The sequence below is a fragment of the Protopterus annectens genome, chromosome 4.part1, assembly GCF_019279795.1.
Source record: "Protopterus annectens isolate FY-2018-M chromosome 4.part1, PAN1.0, whole genome shotgun sequence".
Taxonomy (NCBI): domain Eukaryota; kingdom Metazoa; phylum Chordata; order Ceratodontiformes; family Protopteridae; genus Protopterus; species Protopterus annectens.
This window is the reverse complement of record NC_056734.1, coordinates 425271302-425295843: the sequence shown is the minus strand read 5'-3', so window position 1 is coordinate 425295843 and position 24542 is coordinate 425271302. Positions and strand designations below refer to the sequence as shown.

Sequence of the window (24542 nt, the reverse complement as noted above, 5' to 3'; positions counted from 1 at the left end):
TGGTGAAACAGTGTGGTTTATTAGACCCCAGATACATCAAGGAGAGAAGATGACGAGAGACTTGGGAAACAACAAAGGAGTGGATGATGGGGAGAGGATAGTACTCATGGATGAGTACTCATGGATGAGCCGCATCAACCAGGAGCAGATAGGGAGATTCTAAGCTGCAGAGTAAAAAGGAAAAGTGAGGTGATTTAAGAATTTTGACCATGACAGGTTCAGACAGATGGTTTAGAATTTAGTGGAAAGATGGAGTTTTTGGATGTAGTCTTAACCTAGGCAGAGGAAGCATAGATGTCCTGGGGAGGCACCATTTGCTAACAGTGGCTATGTCACTGTGCAGGTTATAGGAGAAAAAGGCAATGTTGAGAGACTTTAGGAAGTGGGTTATGCACAGCTGTGAGAGACTCAAAGATTAGTTAAAGGTTTGAATACAAATTCTGAGAGTAAACAGGCTTTTGAAATGTGTCTGTTATGGCATACCCAGGTCGGTGGACAATTGTTTCAGGAAGGTGCAAAAATGGCAAACAAGAAGGTCATTCTGACATAGATAAGTGAGGCTAGTGATTAGGGCGTAAAGGTGATGGAAGCGAGGGGAGGGAATAGAGTAGTGGAACATGCACTTTTCTGGGAACTAGATAATACGGCAGCAACAAAGATGACAGCAGAATAGATGCAGATTGAAAGTGAGTTGACAGAAGGAGCCAGTAGTGAGGGCAATGCTCTTTAGATACATAACAGAAAGGAGGAATAGAGGGCCAGACCTTATCAGGATGAATAATGAGATGGAGATCCTAGAAAACAGGGTGAAAGCAGAAGCGTTGAATGAATATTTTCCATTTCATAAAGGAAAATGAAAATGTGGTGTCATGCTGGGAGGAGGAAGGGCAAGGAGTAAGAAGCAGTAGACAAACTGAGGGAGAAGGAGAAGATAATGGCATCCCTAAATAAGGATAAGGCACAGGAGCCAGATAACTGCCTCTTAGCATCCTCTGGAGTTTAGCTAGTGTGCAGACAGATCCTTTGACAGACGTCTTCAACAGATCACTCACTACCTGTTGTAGAAATGCCTGAGGACTGGCTGAGTACAGGAGTGGTTTCTTTCTATGATGGCCATTTAAAAATTTAAGTAACTACATGCTTGATAGCCTAACGGCAGAGGTAGCAAACTTCGTGGAGAGAATTCTGAAAAATACATTGCTGCTTTCTTGGAGAATAACAGTTTTCAAGATGATTAGAGTCCATGGTCAGATGGAGCTGACATTATCCTGCATCGAGTGGATTATAGGAGAATTAGTTATGGGACAGTCAGGAAACATGGTTTTCACCAGTGTGTTCTACGCAACCCCATACAAGAAAAGGCAGCTACAGAGAGTACTGCATGGGCTAGGGAATAGGACCAAAACTGTGGTATTGAGCTGCCGCCCAGCTGAAAGATTGAACACAGATGTTTGTGGTGAAAGACATAATGCATGGTGCAAAAAAATTACCTAAAGGAGTACCAAAGAGGTCAATTCTTAGGTTAAGTATTCTTTATCTCATGTGTGAGACATATGTTAGGGAACAGAGGTTCTTTGCAGACAGAGGCATCATATGCTGTTTGTGTGTCTTGTCTCTGTGATTTTCTGTGGAGCTTTTTTTGGTCTAGTCCAACAGATTGAATTAATAATTCACTAAAGAATTTATAACTTTTAACAAGATTTTGCAGTCTTTGGGTTAGTCATATTAGTGTTTGGTCTGCTGGTCTGAACTGAATTGGATTCTTTGAAAAGTGTTTTGATTAGGTGTACCATTTTAGCATGGTACTTGGATTGCATCTTATGTGTGTTAAGAATCAGAAGGGAGGAGTGGAACTGATGGCAAAATAAAGTAAGAATTTGACTGTCTGGATTAGCCATAAGGTGCAGCACAAAAGGCCAATGGGGTGTATCCTGAAGTGGGAGAGGCTTGAAAAGCAGTTGCCCAGTTTTGTCACGTTTTTTGTACAGTGTGCTTATTCAGGGCTGTACCCGAGGACAGTGTAACATTAGGCTGCTGAAAGGATTCTAGAAGGAAGCCGATCAGATGGATGAGTGGAATGGAAGAAAAAGGATATAACGGAGACTAGATGAGCTGTTGCTTTTTACAACAGAGACCAGAAGAGAGAGCATGAACATGAAGTGTATGCATAAAGTCATGTCAGGGTGATGTGAAGGGGTCACTCTAGACTGGAAATGATAGGAGGGAGGAGACAATGACAAGACATTCCAACAACCAAGTCAGGAAAGTATTTCTTCATGTTGAATGTTATTGACCTATGGAATAGACTGCTTGAATGGATGGTAGAGAGAAAGTCCCCAGAGGCATTCAGGAGGGCCTAAAATATAACACTACTTGAGAAACCTACACAATTGCTGGTAATTGAGTCTTTGTAATGAAGATGGTAGATTTTACAGTATGCTAGTTATCCTGCCACTGTCCCTGTCTAGCAGATGGTGTAGACGATTAAGGAGCTGTTATTAAACTGTTTCCTTGGGTCCAGTAATCCAAAGTTTGATTTGTTCAGCTTCCATTGATTGTGTGAAACTAAGCAAGTCAGTTAACCAGGCAGTGCTAACAGGCTGAGTCTGAAAAAGTTCTATGGAGATCCGTGCTCTACCCAGTTTGTTTGCCCTTTTACCATATTTTGGGAAATTTTATAGCTTCCTTTAGGTATTAAACTCTCAAGGAAGCCTTTTGATAGTATATTAAATGTCATTGCATTTGTGGGAGGATTGCATTTGACAAGCTTCTATTATGATGCTTATTATATAAATCTGACCATACTAGCCAAAACAGCATTACAGTGATTCTTATATTGTTAACATGTTAACATTACTGTATTTGCTATGTATTTTATCCATGATGGCTGAAGAGTTAGTATGTCATGAGAATATTTCACTTATATTTTTGAGGCATAGCCGATGCAAATAATTTCCAAAGCCTATTAGTGTCTTTAATTATTTCTAGGATACACATTAGGCATATTATTACTTCTGTTATGTACATACAACATGACTTGATTACCATGTAACAATAAAGATACATTTTGACTACTACTAAGTGCATTACATGGTTACGTGCAGCAAATATTTTTCTTTCCATACATTATAGTTAGTATTTTTCTTTATTTTAAGCTTTTATTTTATAACTGTTATATTAATTAGCATATGTTATTACCTCAAACTCACTCATTTTACAAGGAGCATTTCACTGGTTGTTCAGTAGTAATATTTATCTTAAAAGATAATAGGTTCATAGATAGGTTCATAGATTAGTACTAAGCTACCTGCCCTTGCGAGAAATTTTAAGCTTAGCCAGTTATCCCTTGTGAGACTCAAACCCTGCACCTAGTGTTTGTAAGGCAAACACCTTAACCATTAGGCCACCCTCCCAACCTATTACTTATCACATACTTAATTTTTTTAGCTTACTATGTGGTATTTTACTTTTCGTAGTTGCAGTTATATGTTAGTTTATTTTTCAGCTACTGGTATTGTATTTAAAGTTAAAGGCTTTAGCCTGTGGTTTTAAGTAACAGGAGTACTTCTAATTTTTCTGCTTTATCTTTTGACATATTTTATCAACTCCTTTTTTGCGAAATGCTAGTGAACAAGCATACTTTTTTTTTTGTTAATACGCTGAAGTCAAGTTAATGTGTTTTATTAAATTGCATATATGAAGGGCTTTTAGCTTCCCACATTCATCCATCCTCGTGGAAGATTTTGGCTTGAAGAACTGAAGGAACTGTACACTAATACAAACTATATAAGGAAGCCAAGTGCATACCTACTTCATTGCATTCCAGAGTAAGGGCTATGTTGGTACCTTATAGGGGAAAAGCTGTTTTTGTGATTTCTGATTAGGAGATAATGCCAGTTAAGTAAATATAAACCAAATACTTTGGTATACTGTTAGTGACCTCTCCTAGAATATGTCCAGTTTTGTTATGGGCACTTGCATAGAGCTGTATGTTCATGCCTGCTATAAAGGTAGGGTGGCTTTAAACAACTTCTGTTAATAACCCTAGTGGCCTGCAGGTACCAGGTTTGAAGTATACAAAAGATCAAAATAAAGATTCTCAAAGCAGAGAGGAGAAAAGTGCACTAGAGTTTGCATTTTTCAGATAGAAAGATGAAATTGAGACAACCCTGTTCTGATGATCTGTACTGGCTGTGCCCTTTTTCACTTAGTTGAGTGAAGTGTCAGGAATGTGTAATCCCTGTGGTAAAATAAGCATGTTTAGTAAACAAAACATTTTATATGAGAGTGTGTTTTTTTCTGTACTCATGTTGTGAAATCTCACTCCTTTTTTTATGTCATACAGTCTCTGGTCCTTGAAGTTGGTGATGTAAAGTAAAATTTTAGCTCACATGTTTTGACTCTATGGATCAAGACCAAACTTTTCACTGAATATTCAAACATTATGAAATCTCATTGGTTTTTTTTTCTTCTTCTTCCAAAATCTTTTCTCAATGATTTACACCTTAAAGAACATTGTTAACAATATTTTACTACAGGGTCCATATGTTGTCAACTGACTTGTTTTACAACATTCAGTGTTGTCATTTACGTGTTTTCTGTTTAAAAGGTTACATTATTGGTAGGGTGTAATTTTGCATAATTTAAATTAGTAACCAGGAAAAGCCGAGAGAGAGTCATAATTTAACTATATATGATTTCATTCATTCATTCATTCTTTTCCAAAACCTACTCCATCATTTTCATGGTTGGGGAGTCATGGTCTGTCCCAGCAAATTGTGGACACAAGACAAAAAACAATCTTGGACAGATCTAGTACAAGATATATGTCCATACTTGGTCACATTACTTGCATTGCATGCTGATTTCACCTAACCACATGCCTAAAATACATATATTAAATGTAATTCTCATCACAGTTTGGTTTGTTGATTGGGGTAACATCTTTATTTTTTTAATTAATTTTGCATTCTTCAGATTTTTGTGTTTTAACAACCTAATGGTGTAACTGTGCTAACAAAAGTCTTAATCAGATTTTTTTTAATTTGAATCAGCTGCTACATATATTTTCCATGATAAATAACCAAAACCAAAGATTACTAGTGGACATAATTCAGAACCAACACAAAATGCTCTAGTTGGGATGGTACCCTCTGGACGTATCATAAACTCGTAAGTATAACACCACTAATGTCACAGTGGCATTAAAATTCCATCATTCCAAAGCCACTTGCCCATAAATTTTATTGTAGAGTACTTGTAGTTAAAGTGCTATATGACAAAAATGATGCACTGTGTTGCATATGTATCTTAACTGTTTTCTTTCATAATTATAAGCTAAGAGTTTTAACTTCTGAATATGGTTGCTGATCTATTTAAGCACGGTGGAGAAAGTTGGAATGTGGCACCTGCTTTAACTGATTAAATGTTTTATTTTCCTTAGGTGTCTGGATTAACCAGATTCTTGCCATCTGCTAGTAAATGGTTCATTTTTTTCACTTTGCTGGAACTTAAAACACAGTGAACATGCAGCCAAGACAAAGAGGAATAAATCTGGGTTTTCTGTTGCTGCTTTCCCAAATTTTCCAAGTGGGAGTTAACAATATTCCTGTTGTGACTCTTGGCACACTGGCACTGAACATTCTGCTCTTTCTGAAACCAATGAAGAACTTATTGTCAGTGTGCATTAGTGTTCATGAAGCATATTACCAAAGCGACTGGAAACGTCTCATTTTCTCACCATTTCATCATGCTGATGACTGGCACCTCTACTTCAATATGATGTCTTTGCTGTGGAAGGGCAAGAAGTTAGAGCCAAGGCTTGGTAGTGCCTGGTTTGCGTACATCATTGCAGTTTTCTCAGTCTTAACAGGAGTAGTTTACATATTGCTGGAACTTGTGCTTGCAGAGCTGATGGATGACCATGTCTATAGGATGCAGTGTGCTGTTGGTTTCTCAGGTAAGAAACTTCACTTATGAGTATTCATTTATTGCTTTATGATGAGCATGGGTGATTTTCTTCTACGTACTAAAAACTTCTTATGAAATGGACAGGATCTTATTGTTCTGAACTTCTTTTGTATATTTCTGCTCCTCCCATACTTTTTTGTTATATTTTCCCATATGTCCATTTTAGTTTTGTTTCCACTGCTGTATTCATAAATATTTCATTATATTTTTTTCCAGGTGTATCCCCCACCTGTTGACCATCAATTCTCTCCATAGTAGTGGGACATCCTCAGATCTATTAGGCAAGGGCCAGCTGGAGGGGTTGTCATATAGGTAGACTTTGGGGATTGGTACTGTTACTGGCATCCAGGCAATGGATGTATTTTGTGTAAGTTCCTCAACCCACTCCTGGGGAAAAAAGATGGGCTAGCTGCATCAACTCAGGGTCTCCCAATACGCTGCTCCTTCACACTATGCACTTATTAGTGATGGCTACCATTAGACAGTGGATTGGTGACATGAAATCCCACAATCAGGGCACCTCACTTCTGAGTGATTGTGGCTGTGTGTTCTGCTCTGTAGCACCCTGCCGTTAGGATGGGCATACCCATCCTTCCTTGCCGGCAACATCAAATACCTGATCTTCTGTTTGAACTCTGGTTACCTGGGCCATAGTCTGGGCTTTATCCCCCAATACCATGGACCTGGCTGAATAAAGCATTTCATTTTCCATTATCTGACACTTTGTCTGGCACTGTGCTAATCATATTGATAATTGCTGTAGGAATTCATGATTTGAATACAGTAATCGTGGTGCTGGAAGTCGGTCCTCTTGTCCTTTTTCAGCAGTAAGACATTCAGAGGAGTATGTTTTTGTAAGTCCGAGTATAAGATGCAGCACAGCATACACCCTGTTTGTCCTCTAATAAATTGTTCATCCATATCTTTTGGTAGTTTCAGTTGTTCATAGTTCTTAATCTTTGACTATGATATATGTATGTATATATACTCTAATTTTTGCTTTTGTTATAGATTTATTCTTAATTGTTTTATACTCATACTGATAACATCTCAGGTTAAAATTATAAATGGGGAACTCTCATGAGTGATTCCCCTCATAAGACAAGCATATAAAGTATATTTTTTCTGAGTTTTGTTTCTAGTAAATGAGGACAGCGTGCTAAATTTAGCAAATAAATTTCAAACCAAGTGAGCTTTGAATTGACAAGCCTTTCAGAAAATAAAATTAGTTGCGCTTTTAGTCTTGCTTCTTCAACTCCTTTTTTTCCCCTCAGTCAGTCAGAAATTTAATACTAAACTTTTAATGAAAGTAAGCATTTTAAAGGAAGAGAAAAAGCAGATGGAGTCATCTCTCTCTTCTAGTAAAAATGAAAAGTCTTAGAACTATGGAGTTATCATTAGTTGTTCATAGTGGGAAGTGCCATAGACTAAGGGGTGCTCTTCTTTTACCACTGGAAAATGTTTTGAGTGACTATTGGTGAGATTTATTTTTTTACTTAACATCGATGGATTTGATATTTCCCAAAATGGTATTTCCTTTCAGGGATTCATGCTAGGCTAAAGGGTCTTTACAAGCCTAGCCATGCAACCCAACTCAGTTTTGTCGAGGGGTTCCTTGGATGCCTATATGGTGAGGTATGTTAGTAAAGAGGCAGGTTAGGGTTATTTTGGGGGTGGGAGTATGTTAGTTGGGGATTATATAACACCCCAGTGATTTGATATCTCCCAAAGTTGATTTATTTAGGGTATCTCCTGTCTTTCAGACTTGGCAAAGTATAGCACACCGATTAGTACTACCATTGATAGTATTTCAGTAGATGATGTTTATTCAGATTTGTCATTATTACACACCTCTGTTTTGTGGAAAGACTAGTCTTACATAATACCAACTATTATACCATGTAATGAATAACTAAATAGGTTAGGGTCAGAGAGTTTTTGTCTTTTCCCTGCTCATTTCACAGAGATGTACACCATGGTTTGCTGTTGGATCTGTTTTATTTAATATTTTCACACAAACAATAGCAAGTGTTAAACTGCACTTGGACAAATACATTTGCTCCCACTTCAAAATTTAGAACATTAGTTGCAAATGTAAACAATCACAAAGACTTGCAAAGCAAGTTGCATGCATTGTACTCCTGAGCCATTGACAGTAGTATACAATTTAACGGTAAAGAATCATTGATTAATGTTGGTATTCACAGCCCTTCTTTTACATATGCACTGAATGATGCCATTGTACTGCGGTGGTGGTGCTGCGGTAGCGTTGTCGCCTCACAGTAAGACGTTGTCCCATTCGATTCTCAGCTAGAGCGTCTTCTGTGTGGAGACATGCATGAATGGGCGTACCTTCGTTGAAGGTTGTGCGTCAGGGCCGGCAACTCGGCACGTAAAAATCTACTGCCAGTCATTAGCAGACCAGAGTTCTTCTGTGGCGACCCCTAACCGGGAAAAGCCGAAAGACACAACAACTGAATGATGCCATTCTGGCTAGTACATCAGAAACACTGGGGGCTTGATAACTGAAACAACATTAAACTTTGCCTCTAACATTAATGTTATCAGTACTGTGGACTGTCATCTAGACCACCATTCTTGTTACTTGTGTATGCAACAATAATAAGGTCCTAGATAGAATACTGTGTTTGGCTTTTGTGTGTGTTTACTTGGAGAGAATACAGATACTTTTCAAAGAAGGTAGTACTGCTCAGACATTTCCCTACACTGATAAAATGAAGCAAGCTTAATGTTGCAGTTTAATTTTTATAGATTATGCACAATTATTTAAGTTTGGCATACAAATATAGAGATGATGCCCAGCTTTAGGGATTAGGTTTATGTCTCTCACACAACTATAAACAATAGTTTATTTTTAGAAACTGAGAATTAACTGTACTCTTTAAAGATATCATATTGTACAGCCAAAGTTGCTATAGCATGGAAAAAACTGCTGAGATTTTGTACTACTGTAAACAGCTGTTAAGACACATTTTGGAACTAAAATACATAGCCCACTTATAGAGGGATACATATTCCCATGTGGTCTCTACTGAGTTTTTGAGTCTATTACCTAATAAAAATTGAAACATTTGAAGTACCAAATGAAACTCTTCTGTCAGTCTCTTGTATTATCCACTCTGTTGCAAGTTTGCTGTCTTTTCCCTGTTCTTGCTTCCCCATTAATGTCTAAAAAGGGCTTCTGAAAGCAGTAGCTGCAGCTTAGGAGCAGGTTACTTCAGTTATGGCGCCTGATGATTGACCTCCCAGAGTGAAAGAATCTTCTGCTGTAGATACTGTGGGAGATTTCGGCTCTGGAGACTGCTCTGTTAGCCGCACCATAGCTAATTAATTTCCTGGATATTTTGGTGGAAATTTCAGAGATTCGATATCAGTGCAGAAGATCTCTTTCTTACCCAACCAGCTGTATTTCTGAAGAGCAGGCTGATGTCTTGTACCTTATGTTAGACTGTCAGTCAGACCTCATCCCCCCAGATATCTGATATTATTCTTGTGGTTCAAATATGTTATTTACAGTTTAGTGGAAGCACTTTGTGAGACTTCAGAACATTACCGAAGCTGCGGCAACTTCATGTACAGTTAGTGCTAAAAAGAGAAAAATATCTCCATTTCCACCCTCTTTTTCTGTTTCATAGGAGGATGAAGAGTCCTTAAAAAGACTATAGCCCCGTACCTCTTGTTTTTGACTGGAGGGATGAAGATTTTCTTGCGCTGTTGAAAGGTTGTTTGGTGAAGCACTAAATTTGATGATCATTTTATGTGGTATTACTAGGAAACTGTTATTTTCTAAGTAATGATATGTGAGCTGTTGAATCTTGGCATGACAGAGGCACTGTCAGTTCTTACCTTGTTTCTTTCTTTTCATGATTTATACATTTCTCTACCCCACCAGCAGCTGATTCAGGAGAAAAAATGTTCATGAACAGTATAAATATCTATTCAGAAATCCTGTAGCTGACTCTACTTTGACTGACCTAGCTACATTTAATCTTTTATTACTGTACCGTATAAGAAAGTGAGTAGACTATTTCACAGATTCGGTAAGAGACGTTATGGATACTTTATTAAGTCAGAGTTTCTTGTTTAACCCCAAAGCAAGTTTTTAACAGAACTAGAAGATGGGTCTTTATCACTAATGTTAGGTTTCCCTATGCTGTCTCCCTTCTGCACATCTTCATAGTCCACCCGAGCCACAGGAGTGTTAGCTGAGGCCTGCTGCACACTTTCCAAGTCTGCAACTAAGGATGATGAGTGAGAAGAGACTTCCTCATTTGCAGAGTGTCCTGTACCATCCCAGGCATTATAGCTTGCCCAGTCATCTGCCTTGGCTGTGCTGGAAGTGAAGTTTATGGCCCAATCTTTGATTGATCAGGCAAGAACCTACCAACAAGGGTGTGTGTGGCCATTGTCACTGACTACCCATTGCAGAAACACCACCTACACTCCAGAAATATCCATCTGGGCTGTTTGGCAGCTGGCAGGCTTTATGCATGTCCTCCCAACCAACCATTGTTGTTCTTTTTCTTTGTGTCTGCCATGTCTTCCACTGAGTGAGTCCACATCTGCCCCGTTTGAGTGTCTTACATGTGTTTGTGTAATCCCACTGCTCTTCCTACTCTCTATTCCTAGCTCCTGTCTTGTCTAGTCTCTGTCTACATACACACACACACACACTCATACACATGCATACATTCGTGTATGTAGAGATATAAAATATGTCCTTTACTCAACATAAAATAGCCTACTTTCCTCCAGTCCAGTTAGTCTTTCTGTGTTCCTGCTGAATGTTCCCCTGCTTGCCATACACTTTTTTAGGTTTACTTCTAGTCCCCTTTCCACCCCTTTTGATGAACCAGTAAGGTGTCTGACTTGCTGGTCCCCTTTTAGTGCTCCTTACCACACCTTATACTGGTTTTCCTTCACTGTTCACATTGGCTTTTGGCCAGTATGCATCACTTGCTGCTTTTCTTGTATATGTTCTGGTAAATTTAACACAGTGTGGTGCAGGATTGCAGATTAGCCTTTCTTTCATAGTCTTTCGGTTATGTCTCTAGGATTTACTTATGAAGATTCAGTATAGCCACACCTATCTTCTTAAAGTGCAGCTAGCTGCCAACTTGCATTATTTGTATCTTTTTTATTCATCTCTACTTAGCACTGCAGTTTGAGTCCTCCCCACTGTGGCTTTTAGGAGACACTAGAATGTTTTAAAATAACCTCGGAATACAGTTTCAGCTGTGACATTACCCAGATCTGACCTACTGTTTATAACTTTCTTCTAGTTAATCTAGACCTATTATACTACTTGCTTCTACTTTCCATTAATGTTTGATCTGTAAAGTTTATTGGATTTGACATTTCTGTCCACAGTCACATTATCTGCAAGGTGTATCTAGTACTGTGCATAGATTTTAGATATGCTAAATACTGTTTTCTGCTATTTTTGATTAATTATTTATACTGTTTTTGTATTTGTGTTATATTTGTTGCCACTTGGGGCATGACTCGGCATTGTTACAATTTGTTTTTTTGTGAAATGTGCTAATGTTTATGGAGCTTTTTCTCATCAGGCGTTTGCTGTAAATGGGGTATCATTATTCAGGAAGCCATTGGGATGGTTTAAGAATTTTTTGTATGCTGCCCTATCTACTTCCCTGTCCTTTGTGCACACATGACTAAATGCTGAGGAGGGGATGTGCAGTAGGCTATCATTTATATATTTATAGGCTGCCTAAGCTTAATGGAGAAGATGTCTTTACTGGAGACTTATTTGTCTCTCCTTTCTGGAAAGTGTGTGTGTGTGTGTGTGTGTGTGTGTGTGTGTGTGTGTGTGTGTGTGTGTGTGTGTGTGTGTGTGTGTGTGTGTGTAGTTGCAGAATATTTGGATACACTTTTTGAAACTTATCTGAATGTGGCAGGTGGTGTTCATTACCTGAACTAGCAGTGTATATTCACCATGTATCATTGAAGCTGGTCACCCCTCACATATGAATTTTTGTTGTAGCAGTTGGGTATTGAAACCATATTCCTGCTTATTGCATATTATTTTCTGACAACAGAGAGATTGCTATGTTGGCTGTCACATATTTTTGGTAGTAGTGATTATGTTATTGTACATTGGACTTTTACAATGTACAAAACAACTTTGTCACCAGAAAATGTCTATATCCTTGCATCCACAGGTAAATAGACAGAAGTATAGCTTGCATAGCAGTCATTTAATGGCTTCAGTCAGACCTGTTAGGAAACCAGTAAAAATAAGTTCTGTTGAGTATGAAAAAAATGAGTGCCACAGCTGACAAAAGAGGGTAAAACAATGTCAGTGCCACAGCTGACAAAAGAGGGTAATACAAAGGGAATTGTTTCTGCCAATATATTTTATTTATTTTGTTTTACATTTCTTTACTGGGAAAGTCCGATTGGACACATGTCCTTTTTCAGCGGTAGCCTGGGGAGAAAAGCTCTACATTGAAACAGACAGACATACAATATATAAGTAGAATATATAGGGCACAGAAGTTAAAATACTATCTAGACATAGTTTGGACAAGCAGTTATACATACAGACTATTTAATGAATATCACAGTTTAGCTAATACACAGTAATTCTTAATCTAATCGATAGAACCAGAAGATTAACAGTAAGCAAAGAGACATTGCATCATTAAACCTTTCTGTATAAGAAAACGGAGACCAGTATGACAATTACACATTCTGAATGTGTAAGAAATTGAATTGTCAAGTCTTAATATGCCATCATCTCTACAGTGTTATAGTACTATGGAATGTTAGTTTGCAGAGAGACATATTCAACAGAATAGACAGAGAGGATGGATTTGTCAGTAAGGGAAACCAAGTAGTAGCATAGTCAGAGGGAGAGGTTAGTCTGGTGCAGAGCAAGGACACAGCCATTTATTGAATATGTGGCTTTTTAGCATTGTTTTAAACTGGACTAGTGCTGTAACCATTGTAATGTTCTGGTTGTGCAGTTCAGATTTTACCTATATAATTTGAGAAGAGGGAATCTCCAGCTTGGTCTTTTGGTTATACTGATTTTTATGTGATGTTTGTTAGTGGACTGTAGGGTTCTGTTACTGGCATATGGTTGAAGAAATACTTGTAGGGCAGGTGTTTTCAAAGGTTCATAGAGTATTTTATGGGCCATGGTTAAGTGGATGTAGTGAAGGAGATGGGGAAGCTCTAGCCAGTTGAGTTGCTTGAGTGCTATACAATGGTGAGCTCTAGCTGGTAGGTTCGTAGCATATGTGGCAATTTTATTATAACAATATTCAAGTTTTGCTAGCTCAGATTTTTTTTAGATTTGTGAGTATGGGAACTCCATACAGCAGTGTGGAGATTAAGTGAAATTGGGCAATAATAGTTTTAGTATTTTTAGTGAAGTAGTGTTTGTTACTAAACAATGTTCCGAGTTTTTTGTGTACTTTTTTACTGTTTGGGAAATATGAAGAACAAATTTTAAGTTGCAGTCAGTTTCGACTCCTAAAAGTTTGGTGTGTGGTGATGGGGAGATGATGGTGTCATTTAGTGTTACAATGTTGAAAGTGTTAGTGGGTAGGGCTGATTTAGTGGGTTGGAAAATCATACGTTTGTTTTTTTGGGGGATATAAAATGAATTGAGAGTTTGTAAGCCAGGTCTCTAGTGCTAGAAAGGATTGTTGTGCTAGGTTTTGAAGTTCTTGAATAGAAGAAGCAGCACATATCACTGTCGAATCATCTGCATATTGAATGAGGGATGCTTGTGGGGTTGAGGTGTGGAGGTATTTGTCTGTTTGTGTTTTTCGGCTTTTCCCAGTTAAGGGTTGCACAGCGGAACTCTGGTCCACTAATGATTGGTAGTTGATTTTTACGTACCGAGTTACCAGCTCTGATGCACAACCTTCAACGAAGGGACGCCCATTCACGCATGTCTCCACGCAGAAGACACTCTAGCTGAGAATCGCACCGGACAGCGTCTTACTGTGAGGCGACAACGCTAAATATTGAAAAGAGTAGTGGGCCTAATAAGATTGAATCTTGAGGGACACCTATAGTTACTGTTAGAAAGGGTGATAAACTTTTTTTTGCCAAGAAACTGCTTGCTGGCATCCAGTAAGGTAATCCTGGAATGAGGTGATGGTAGCCTGGCAGAAATTTAATTCGGAGAGAATATTTAGTAGTTTACTATGAGAAACAATGTCAAAGGCTTGTGATAGGTCCAGGAAGATAGAGCATACATAATTCCTATTGATCCTGTGATAGTTGACAGTATTGGTAAATGACATTAGAGCAGTTGCTGTACTATGGTATGATCGAAAACTGTACTGAGTGTTGGTTAGAAGTTTGTTAGTATGTAGGTAATTAGTAACTTGCATGTGAATTACCCTCTCCAGTATTTTAGACAGTGGTGATAATATTGCATTCGGGCGGTAGTTGGAAAGATCTGTTGATGAGCCTCCTTTATGTAGGGGTATTACGTAAGAGGTTTTTTATATAGGAGGGCCTTGTTGTTCTGCTATGGATATATTGATAAGAATTGATATGTGAAAGGCTATACCATCTGCTGTTAGTTTGAGGAAATCAGCAGGTAAGTTGTCTGCAGCTAAAGTGTTTTTTTAAGCAGGTTTTTGATCATCTCTGTAGCTACAGGTTTTAGGGAGAAGGTGTTTTAGTATTGGAGGAGGCAGTGTTAGTTCTGATAGGAGAGGATGTTTGATTGTTGGAGAGAGCTAAGATAGTTTCAGTAAAGTATTTATTAAATTGAGTAACAATGTTATCTGAATTATTAATAGTGGTAAGATGGGGAGTAATGACTTTGCCTGGAATAAGTATATTGTTCATAGCTGTCCAGAATTTCTGTGCATTATTGCAGTATTTTAATTGGATTTCTGAATAGTAATTTATTTTGTCTTGCTTAATTTGCTTTATTTCTAAGATCCCGGTAGGTTTGTAGAGTGGGTTGGGACTTAGTTTTGTTCCAGGTTGCCCAAGCCTTGTCTCTAGATTTAAGTAGTGATTGTGTTTCTTTTGTTAGCCATGGGACATAGTTTGATTTCATGCATATTTTTCGGCTAGGGGCTTGGGAGTTTTTAGTATAGACAGGAAGGTAGAGTTGAAGTAGTCAATTGCTTTCTGTAAGGGTAGAAACTTCAGTGGTGTCCAGTTACAATGTTTAAGTGTATCTATAAGGTAGTTGGGGTTCAGGTGTTTTTTGTTTCTTATCAGTTTAAATATAGCCAGATATATCTTCCTTGAGTACAACTAACACTTATCCCACTGAAACTGAGGGCATCCTGATGGTGGTGGCTGTGAGTGCAGGCCATACAGCAAAGCAACATACAGTCCTTAACCAATCTCACAACTCCCGTGGGGACTTGCTATATACAAGCTCCATTCTTAAATGTGGAATTCCCTGCTTATATCTCTTCTAAAATAATCAGTCTCAAACACTTGGCAGTTTCACTTGTGAAAGGACTACTTTTATTACCTATCCTTAATACATAACTTGTACTACCTCCCTTTACCTTATCCCTTCTTCCACCTCCCCTTCTTGAGTTCCTTTTATTTATGTGCCAGTATAGCTTTTATTACTTGGCTTCATTCTGTGTGATGTCTTCTAGATGACTTTATCCTATGCCATACCTCCCTTCTGAATATTCTCACTCTGAATTTATCCTCAGTCTGTTGTTGTCTTTCGGCTTTTCCCGGTTAGGGGTCGCCACAGCGGAACTCCAGTCTGCTAATGATTGGCAGTAGATTTTCACCAACGCCGAGGTGCCAGCTCGACGTTCAACCTTCAACGAAGGCATGCCCATTTACGTATGTCTTTCGAATGCCCACCCAACCGCGGGGAAGACATGCAGACTCCACACAGAAGGCACTGCCCGGACTCCAGCCGAGAATCGAACCGGAGAACCTCTTGCTGTGAGGCAACAACGCTACTGCAGCACCACCGCAGAAGTGATAATTTATCTTCAGTCTCATGCAATGAAAATGTAGCATTTACTACCTAGCTTTACTCACTGCAAATCTTGCCCCTTTCTGTGTTTACAGAACCTTATGATGTGATGTTGTCCCATCTTTGCCTTCATTCTGTACTGGTTGGGTTCAGAACTGATCCTTGGTTCTGACTCGGCCTTTTACAAAAGCTCGAGGTGTTCAACTTGCTCGGGGCTTATACCCTATCCCATGATGCCCTAGGGAACTCAACTGATCTCGTTTGCCGCTAAACAAGATCAGGTGCTTCACACTGGCTCTGGCTAAGTGACTTCTTTTCAGTTGTCTTTTCCTGTTAAATTTAGTAGTTCTTCCTCTTTGGATTACTTAGTAGTAGTTTAGCTTAGTTAAATTGGTTAACCTTTAACAGTTTTGGCTGTGTTCGTTTTTCTTGCTGTTTGAGTGTTGGCCATCATTACTGTCAAGGCCTATCTCTCTACCCTATCCCGGCTTTCCTCAGCGTGCGTTTAAAATAACTTTCTCAGGCTCGTTGTTCTAAGCTGTTTAAATTAGTGTGTTTTTCTACTTAGTTAATTTACATATTTACTTAGAGAGCTGCCTATAGTCTGGTTTAAATAGAGTGCCTTTTTTCCTTAGTGTGTGCGTATTTGATAATTGTCTTTAAGCTCTTCCCTTTTTGTGAAGAGCTGTTTTTTAGTCCTTTTTTTCTTGATTAAGTTAGTTCTTTAAGTTGGAGGTCTGCTTGGCCTATTTAAATTAGGTGGTCTTTTTTCCTTACCTTGTGCATTAGTAGTGTTAAGCACGTTGGTTGACTGTTTTATTTGGTGGATTGTCCTATTACCTAAGCTAGCTCGTTTAAGTTAGAGGGCTGCTTAGCCTGTTTAAGTTAGAGGGTTTTTCCCTAGTGTGTGCTTAACATATTTTCCTGTTTAACAAGCCTCTTTAAAAAAAAAAAAAAAAAAAAAGTTACTTTTTGGTGTTTCCTCCATCCAGTAAGCTAGCTCATTTTAGTTAGAGGGCTGATTAACCTGTTTATATTAGAGGGAATATATATATATATATATATATATATATATATATATATATATATATATATATATAAATAAATAAAAATGTATAGTGATATTTTGTTTTTTGTCTGTTAAGATGTCAAAACAGACCAAAGATGCTAAACCCTCTAGGTTCAAAAAATGTTCTAAGTGTAATGAGAAAATGTCAATGTCTGATGGTCATACTGTGTGTGTGTGTACTGCCTTGGAGCAGTACATCTACAAGAATCTTGTGAGAATTGCCATTCTTTCAGCCACAGGGTTCTTCTTGAAGGGAAGAGGGGACAACATATTGGATTTAATCATCACAAATATGGGCGCCCATTGTACCACACCCATTATCACCCCCTCCTTGGTCAGATCCGACCACAAACTGATAACCCTGGACATCCTCACTCCTCCACCTCCCCCAATCAAAGAAACCATAGTCAAAAACCTTTCCAAAGCAAACTTCAAACTACTTGCATCCAAAGTGGAAAGCTTCACTATTCCCTTGCAGAAGGATAATGATATCCAGGATGTGGAATCCTACACCAAGGCACTCTATATGCATCTTCAGGATTGCATGGACCATGCTATCCCAAATAAAACCAAGACTCCTTCCTCAAGCAAGAAGAAACCAGTCTGGTGGACCCCAGCCATAAGCAAACTTTACAATAAAAGGAGGAGACTTATACAAAAAAAGGCCAAATCTCAAGTAGAAAAATCATCCCTGATCAGCATTAGTAAGAAATTGAGGGCCCTCATCAAGTCAACTAAAGCTAATTTTGAAAAGAAAGTTGCCAAGGATGCCAAGGATAACCATAAGGCCTTCTATGGCTACATCAAAAACCTAAATGGCAATGCTCAGGTCTGTTCTGAGCTAGTACAAAATGGAACAAAATACGCTGACCCTTCTGACATTGCCAACATCTTGGCTGACAGATTCAGTGCAAATTTCTCGCCCCCCCTGACCACCTACAGGGCCTATTACCATTCTAGGGGATTGTGTAAGTCCAGTTATTACTGATACGTTGGTTAACAAGGCTCTATCTAAAGCTAAAAACACTGCCTCCATGGGACCAGATGGTGGCCCAGGCTGTGTCATATGCGAGCTCCAAAAGGAATTAACCCCGCATCTTAATACCCTGTTCAGTCTCAGCCTCTCCACAGGATATGTGCCCATAGAATGGCGCACGGCAATGGTGGTCCCGCTACACAAGGGTGGGGCCACAACTGACCCTGGGAACTACCGACCAATAAGCCTGACCAGTCTGATCTGTAAGGCTATGGAGCGAATCATTATGGAACTCATAAATGGAGAGATTGGGAACTCCAGTCGCTGGACCCCACACAGTTCGGCTTCATCAAGGGCAGATCATGCCTTCTGAACCTGGTGGATTTCTTTGAGACAGTTACTCAGGCTATAGATAAGGGAAAGGAGGTACACACATTTTACCTTGACCTTGCTAAAGCATTTTGCACCATTCCCCATTCAGGTATTATTGATAAGCTCACCAGCCTGGGCATAAACCCTTATGTCACAAGATGGATCGCAAACTGGCTCTCAGACAGATCCCATAAAGTAAGAGTAGCAAGATCTATGTCCTAATCCAGACCAGTAACAAGTGGTGTGCCTCAGGGCTCTGTCCTGGGGCCCCTCCTGTTTGGCATATACTTCTCAGAAGTACAGGCAAGCACGGAAGGGCTGTGGCTGACTAAGTTTGCGGACGACTGCAAACTGGGTGCTATAATAGAGTCTCCGGCCGGCATGGAGATCCTCCAGAAGGGCCTAAATGAGACTGATGCATGGTGTCAAAGCCATGGTCTCAAGCTAAATGCAAAAAAATGCGTAGTAATCCCCTTTGGAAAAAACAGAGTACCCGCAAACTACAACATAGGAGGTAATCCCCTGAAATCTGAAGAAGAAATAAGGGATCTGGGGACCCAAGTAGACAGTCAGCTTTCCTTTGATAACCATGTTGCCAAAGTGATTAGAAAATCCTTCTATGTGATCCATCTGATCACAAAAGGGTTTGCATCAAGATCTAAGGATGTAATGGTGCCCCTCTACTTTTCCCTCATCAGACCCATTATTGAGTACAATGCACCAGTTGGAATGTACCTGGCTAGACATCTCCAGCAGCTGGAGAGACCACAGAGGTACCTAAGCAAGAGGATTACTGGCCGCAACCAGTTGCCCTATGCAGCACGATTGAAAAAGCTAAGACTGTTCTCTGTTGCATACCGCTTTCTCAGAGGCGATCTCTGTCTAACGTACAGAGCCATGTCCAACCCAGAATTGTTGAACATGCTCCATCTTAGCAAAACCAAATCTACTCGAGCTACACGCTCTAGGGATATAAACCTTAACACAACAATGAATAGAACATGCTGGAGGGATAGATTCCCTTCGCAGAGACTTCTCTTACTATGGAACAGGGTCCCGATCTACATAAGACAGAGCCCCTCACTATCACTCTTCAAGAGGAACCTTGATGAGTGGATGGGTGACAGAAAGTTCACACCGGGGATCACACCAACAGCACTACTAGATAGGGGCCAAGAGTACTAGCTTGCTAGTATAAGGGTCTAGGGAACTACTAAAGGGGCGGTGAATACCGCACAACGTGGCTAGTCTAATATATGCCTTCAGGCAGATAACCCAGTACCAACCTATGAACCTATAAGAATAAGTTGATTCTTAGGGGGTTATTGAAGACTTCCTTTTCAAAAGCCATAGGAGGTCAGAGTCCTACAAAACAGAACTCTTCCCCTTCTTCAAAATATGAGAAATTAGGTAAAAGATCTTCTACATCATCAGAACCTCATTCGGAGCCGACAAAAAAAGTTACCAAATTTTCCTCAATGGACCTGAAACCTGTCGGGCCAGAGAAACCATCCACATCGGCTCCTTCAGTATCGGAACTGTTGGTATTTCAAGCTCAGAGCTGGTCCCCAGAACTGGAACTGGTTTCTCTGACGTTGAGATCCCCCATCTTGCAAGTTTCAATACCTCCTGCTTCTTCCTCTTGATCCTCCAGGAGCCTTTCAGATGATGTGGATCATGTGGTGCGGAGACTTTGGAGGACACCGACACTAGCCAAACATTTGTCGGAGCCGATCCAAGAGTTTTTGGAACTGACATAGCCTACCCTGTCAACATCGATTCCTTCTCTGACCCGACTCTGGACTTTGGAGCCAGAATGCTTTGAGCTGATTGTAGTGGAACCGTTGGAGCTGAGATCTTTTCCAGGATCTTCGGCCCTGACTACTGCTCTGACTCACTCAGTGGCATCTGAGTTCGAGTAGTCTAGGAGCCGACTCTCTCCGGTCGCGTCCGGGAGGACAGTCAGATTGGACATTTGTCGGATCCGAACTTGCATCTCTGGGCTTTGGGCGCAAGTGAGTTTGGCTCCTACATTGGCCTCGGAGCCAACCCCCTTGGTGCCGGGGATGTCTTCTGGTTCTTTGGGGCTGAGAGCTATCCTTGGATCATGGGTGGAGGGCTTTTGAGCAGATGAGGAGAGCGCTGTCCCCACACACAGCTCTACTCTCAGATCCTGTCATTCCTTCCCCAAAGGCACCGATGTCCGTCTCAGCACAACTGCATCCACACAGATGCAGAGACCCATGGCCTCAGAACACCCCTTTTGGTGAACTCCTCTCCAGAATACCCTTCTAAACAAGTCCCTCACAAGAGATTATGTAAGAGGAAGCATTTGGACTCCCCAGAGGAGTCTGTCACATCTGACACAGACCTCGATGAGTCAGAAGGGTCCCCACGGTCACCCTCCGAGGATGTTTCCTTTGCAGACATCCTAGAAATACTTAAGCAGAGAGGTGGCTGGAAGCCCATCAACCCTTCTGAGGAGGAGTCTGTCTACCTGATGGCTTTTAGATGTCACCCTTCTGTCACTTGGGTGTCTCTGCCTTTTGACAAATTCATGAACCTAGTTTGTCAAAAGACGTGGGAGATTCCAGACTCAGTGGAACTGGTCCCTTGGAGGCCAAATAAATTAATTACATCCCCTACTGATAAAACTTTCCTCATGAAAGGTGTCCGGGTAGATGCTATGGTGGTGGCTGCGGCCACCAAGAAGGAACTGTCAGAGATGTCCTCTTCTGTCCATCCTCTGAACAAAGCATCTCATACAATGAACAGATTTGGAAAGTGCACCTTTTCTTCAGCAACTTTTACACTCAGGTCCCTGAATTATCTTACACATTTTACCAGGTTGCAGAGAGATCTCCTGAAGGAGCTAGGAGATACTCTCCAGGGTTCAGTACCTGCGGGGGTATAAGATAAAGTTTCCTCCAGCTCTCCACCTTGAATTTAGTGGTAACCTCCTCCATGAGACTCATTTCCTATGCAGCTTATGGAGTGAGTAGGGCAGTGGGTTCAGGAATTTCCCTAAGGAGGCATTCCTGGATTCACTTATGTAACTTTGTGGAGCCTTTTAAGTTCTCTTTTGTTAATGCCCCCTTCGATGGCTCATGCTTATTCGGGCCTAAAGTCAAAGGCACACTAACCAGGTGTGAACAGGAAGGAAAAACTCTCTTTGTCGTAGGAGTCCATTTTTCCCTACCTTCTAGGCCTTATCCAAAAGGGCAGAAGGGAGTAAAAATGTGGTTTTGCAAAACCCAGAGAGCTTTTCAAGACGCGTGGTGATCATTCCCCCAGGGGCCGAGGGGGAAGCAATAATGGAAGATGCTGGCCACGCAGCAGAGGGGGGCTGCAAAACCAGGGAGACAGGGAATCCTTCCTTGCCAAGCCTTTTTGGCGCTTCTGAAAAGGAAACCTGCCTGTCCATCTCTGGAGGCAGTCGGGGGTTGCTTATCTTTGTACCCAGAAGCCCGGCTAAAAATCAAAAAAGACAAATGGGTACAAAGCATCATATCCAGAGGTTACCCCATATCCTTTTCTTTCCCCGCTCCACACATAAGGAACATTCTGGACGTTACACCCAGTCACAGGAAACAGGCAACGCTAGAAATCCAGAGGTTACTAGAAAGAAAGAATCATTCAAATTGTCCCCGCAGACCAAATAGCATCTGGAACTTACTCAAGGTTCTTTTTACTTCCAAAGAAAACAGGGGACTGGAGAATGATCTTGGATCTCAGCAATCTGAAAAAAGCAGTAAGAAAGTAAAGTAAAGTAACACTGCAGTCAATTCTCCCTTTTCTGGGAAAAGACTATTGGATGTGCTTGGTAGACTTCCGGGATGTGTACTACCACATAAAAATGAACAGGCGATCCAGGAGTCATTTGCACTTTCGGCTGGGAGCCAGTCACTTCCAATTTCAAGCTCTGCTCTTTGGTCTCACTACAGCCCCCAGAGTGTTCACCAAAAGTATGGCAGTAGTTACAGCTCACCTGAGACATCAAGTATTCGGAGTGTTTCCGTACCTAGACGACTGGCTCCTAACCACCACCACCAAACATCTACTAATAAAAGCAAGAAACACCACATTGAAATTCTGCTCCCATTTAGGGATCATAATAAAGTACGAAAAATCTGCTTTATTGCTATCTCAGCATATCGTTTTTATAGGAGCAGACCTAGACATCACAAAAATGATGGTAAAGCTTCCCTCAGAAAGAGTACAAGCCCTTCGACGTCGGGTCTTAGTCTTTCTTTTCAAGAGGAAGGTTCAAGCGAGAACAGTTCTAAAAGTGCTAGGCACCATGGCAGCAGCATTAAACGTAATTCCATTAGCACGGCTACATATGAGAATTCTTCAGTGGCAGCTATTCACTTGGTGGTCACATACAAGAACTACCCATGTCCCACCAAATCATAATAACAGAATCTTGCAGAAAAGACCTTCATTGGTGGCTTCACTCCACTCATGTGACTTTAGGCTGACCCTTTGTTCTTCCACAGCCTTCAGCCACAGTGACAATGGATGATTCCTAGATAGGGTGGGGGAGGCATTATCAGGGAAGGATGGTCCAAGGAGGACTAGCCTAGTAACTAGTATTTATAGGAAACCCACAAGAAAGAATAATCTGCTCCATAGCGATAGCATGCATCCTAGGCATGTTACCCAAAATGTTAAGGAGCAGGTGTACAGGGTCATGAAACTCCATAATAATGACGAACAGCTTGCCGAGGCCCTGGAGACCTTGAAGATGGATTTTCTAGATAGAGGCTACAAGGAAAAGGATATTGACAGTTGTATTACTGATGCGTATAAGGAGAGAGGGGGCAAATGCAGGTCTTATTATGCTGCTGCACCTAACACTGAAGCCATAGCTACAGAACAAAGGGCAGGATTGATTAGGTTTCCTCTCACATATTCTTTTGATGTTAGTAGTATTTGTGATATTGTCAAAAGGAACTGGGGCATTTTGGATACTGTAGATGAATTAAGAAATGCCATAGATACTGCTCCACACTTTTCTGTTAAAAATAACAGATCCTTGAAAAGGCTTCTGTGCTACAATACTTCTACTTTTAACAAGGTTTTACAGTCAGAGAGGCATGGTACTTTTAAATGCAGGAATTGCACAGCCTGCAAGTTTATACACTTTAGTCCTACTTACATGCACCCTAATATGCACTTTAAAATAGACACAAACTTTTATGCTGATTGAAGGACTAAGAACATTGTTTATTTTAGTTACTGCACTTTCTGCCATGCTTTTTATGTAGGCATGAGTATTAGGGTGTTGGAACATCAGAGAGACATTAGAAACAAGAAGGACACCAATGCCCTTGCTAAGCATATTATGTGCCATGGACAGGAACATCATTTTAAATTCCTTGTGCTAGAGATCATTCCTGAGAGTTTGAGGGGGAGATCTTAGGAATCGCACAGAATCTGCAGAGCAAAAATGGATTCTGTTTCTTAATGCTGATAAAATATCAGGTCTTAATTAAGTTGTCTCTCTTAAGCCTTTTTTTTAAAGCTAGACCTCTCAAACACTGAGTATAGGATTGTTTTCTATACATATTTTTTATATATATTTTTATCTTTTTTATATGTTTCATTTGCCTGCTTTCTTGTTGCGACATTTTTCTCTTAGATAATTGATGCTTTTATCACTGCTTTAATTGACTAATTAACTTATGGTATTTAACTGCATTTGTCACTAGTTTAGAACAGTCTGATGAAGCAGTGAGAGCACACCGTGAAAGCGCTTACTCTCGTTTGTGTGCATTAAAGTTTATTGTTTTACCTTCAGCTGTGTTAGCTTCGGTACTTTTTTGTTTTTCTTAGTAGTTACTTGTTACTGTACCAATCTATTTTTATTCTCAGCATACTTTTTACGAACAGACAATATGTCGGTCATGTGGTATATAAACAAACATGGAGGAACCAGATATTACCCCCTTTGCTGAGAGGCCCTGAGAGTATGGCAGTGGGTGACCTCTTCCCAACACTTCCTGACAGCAGCGCACATCCGGGGGAAATCCACTGTGATAGCAGACAAATTTAGCAGTGTGATTCTGATGCCTTATGAATGGTCCCTAAAACAAGACATAGTGGAAATGATTTTATGAAAACAAGGCCAGCCTTGTGCTATCTTTTTGCCACATCCGTGAACACCAAATGCAGCA

At 40.2% G+C, this 24542-nt stretch overlaps 1 protein-coding gene across 3 annotated transcripts in view; it reads left to right on the top strand.

Moving 5' to 3' along the window:
* Window positions 1-24542, top strand: part of RHBDD1 (rhomboid domain containing 1) — a 1445444-nt gene that overhangs the window by 429392 nt on the left and 991510 nt on the right. For all 3 annotated transcript variants that reach the window (XM_044070240.1, XM_044070239.1, XM_044070237.1), the window contains one exon: window positions 5444-5959. In XM_044070240.1, the coding sequence (XP_043926175.1) occupies window positions 5527-5959 (433 nt within the window). In that variant the 5' untranslated portion in view covers window positions 5444-5526. The remainder of the gene's footprint in view (window positions 1-5443; window positions 5960-24542) is intronic.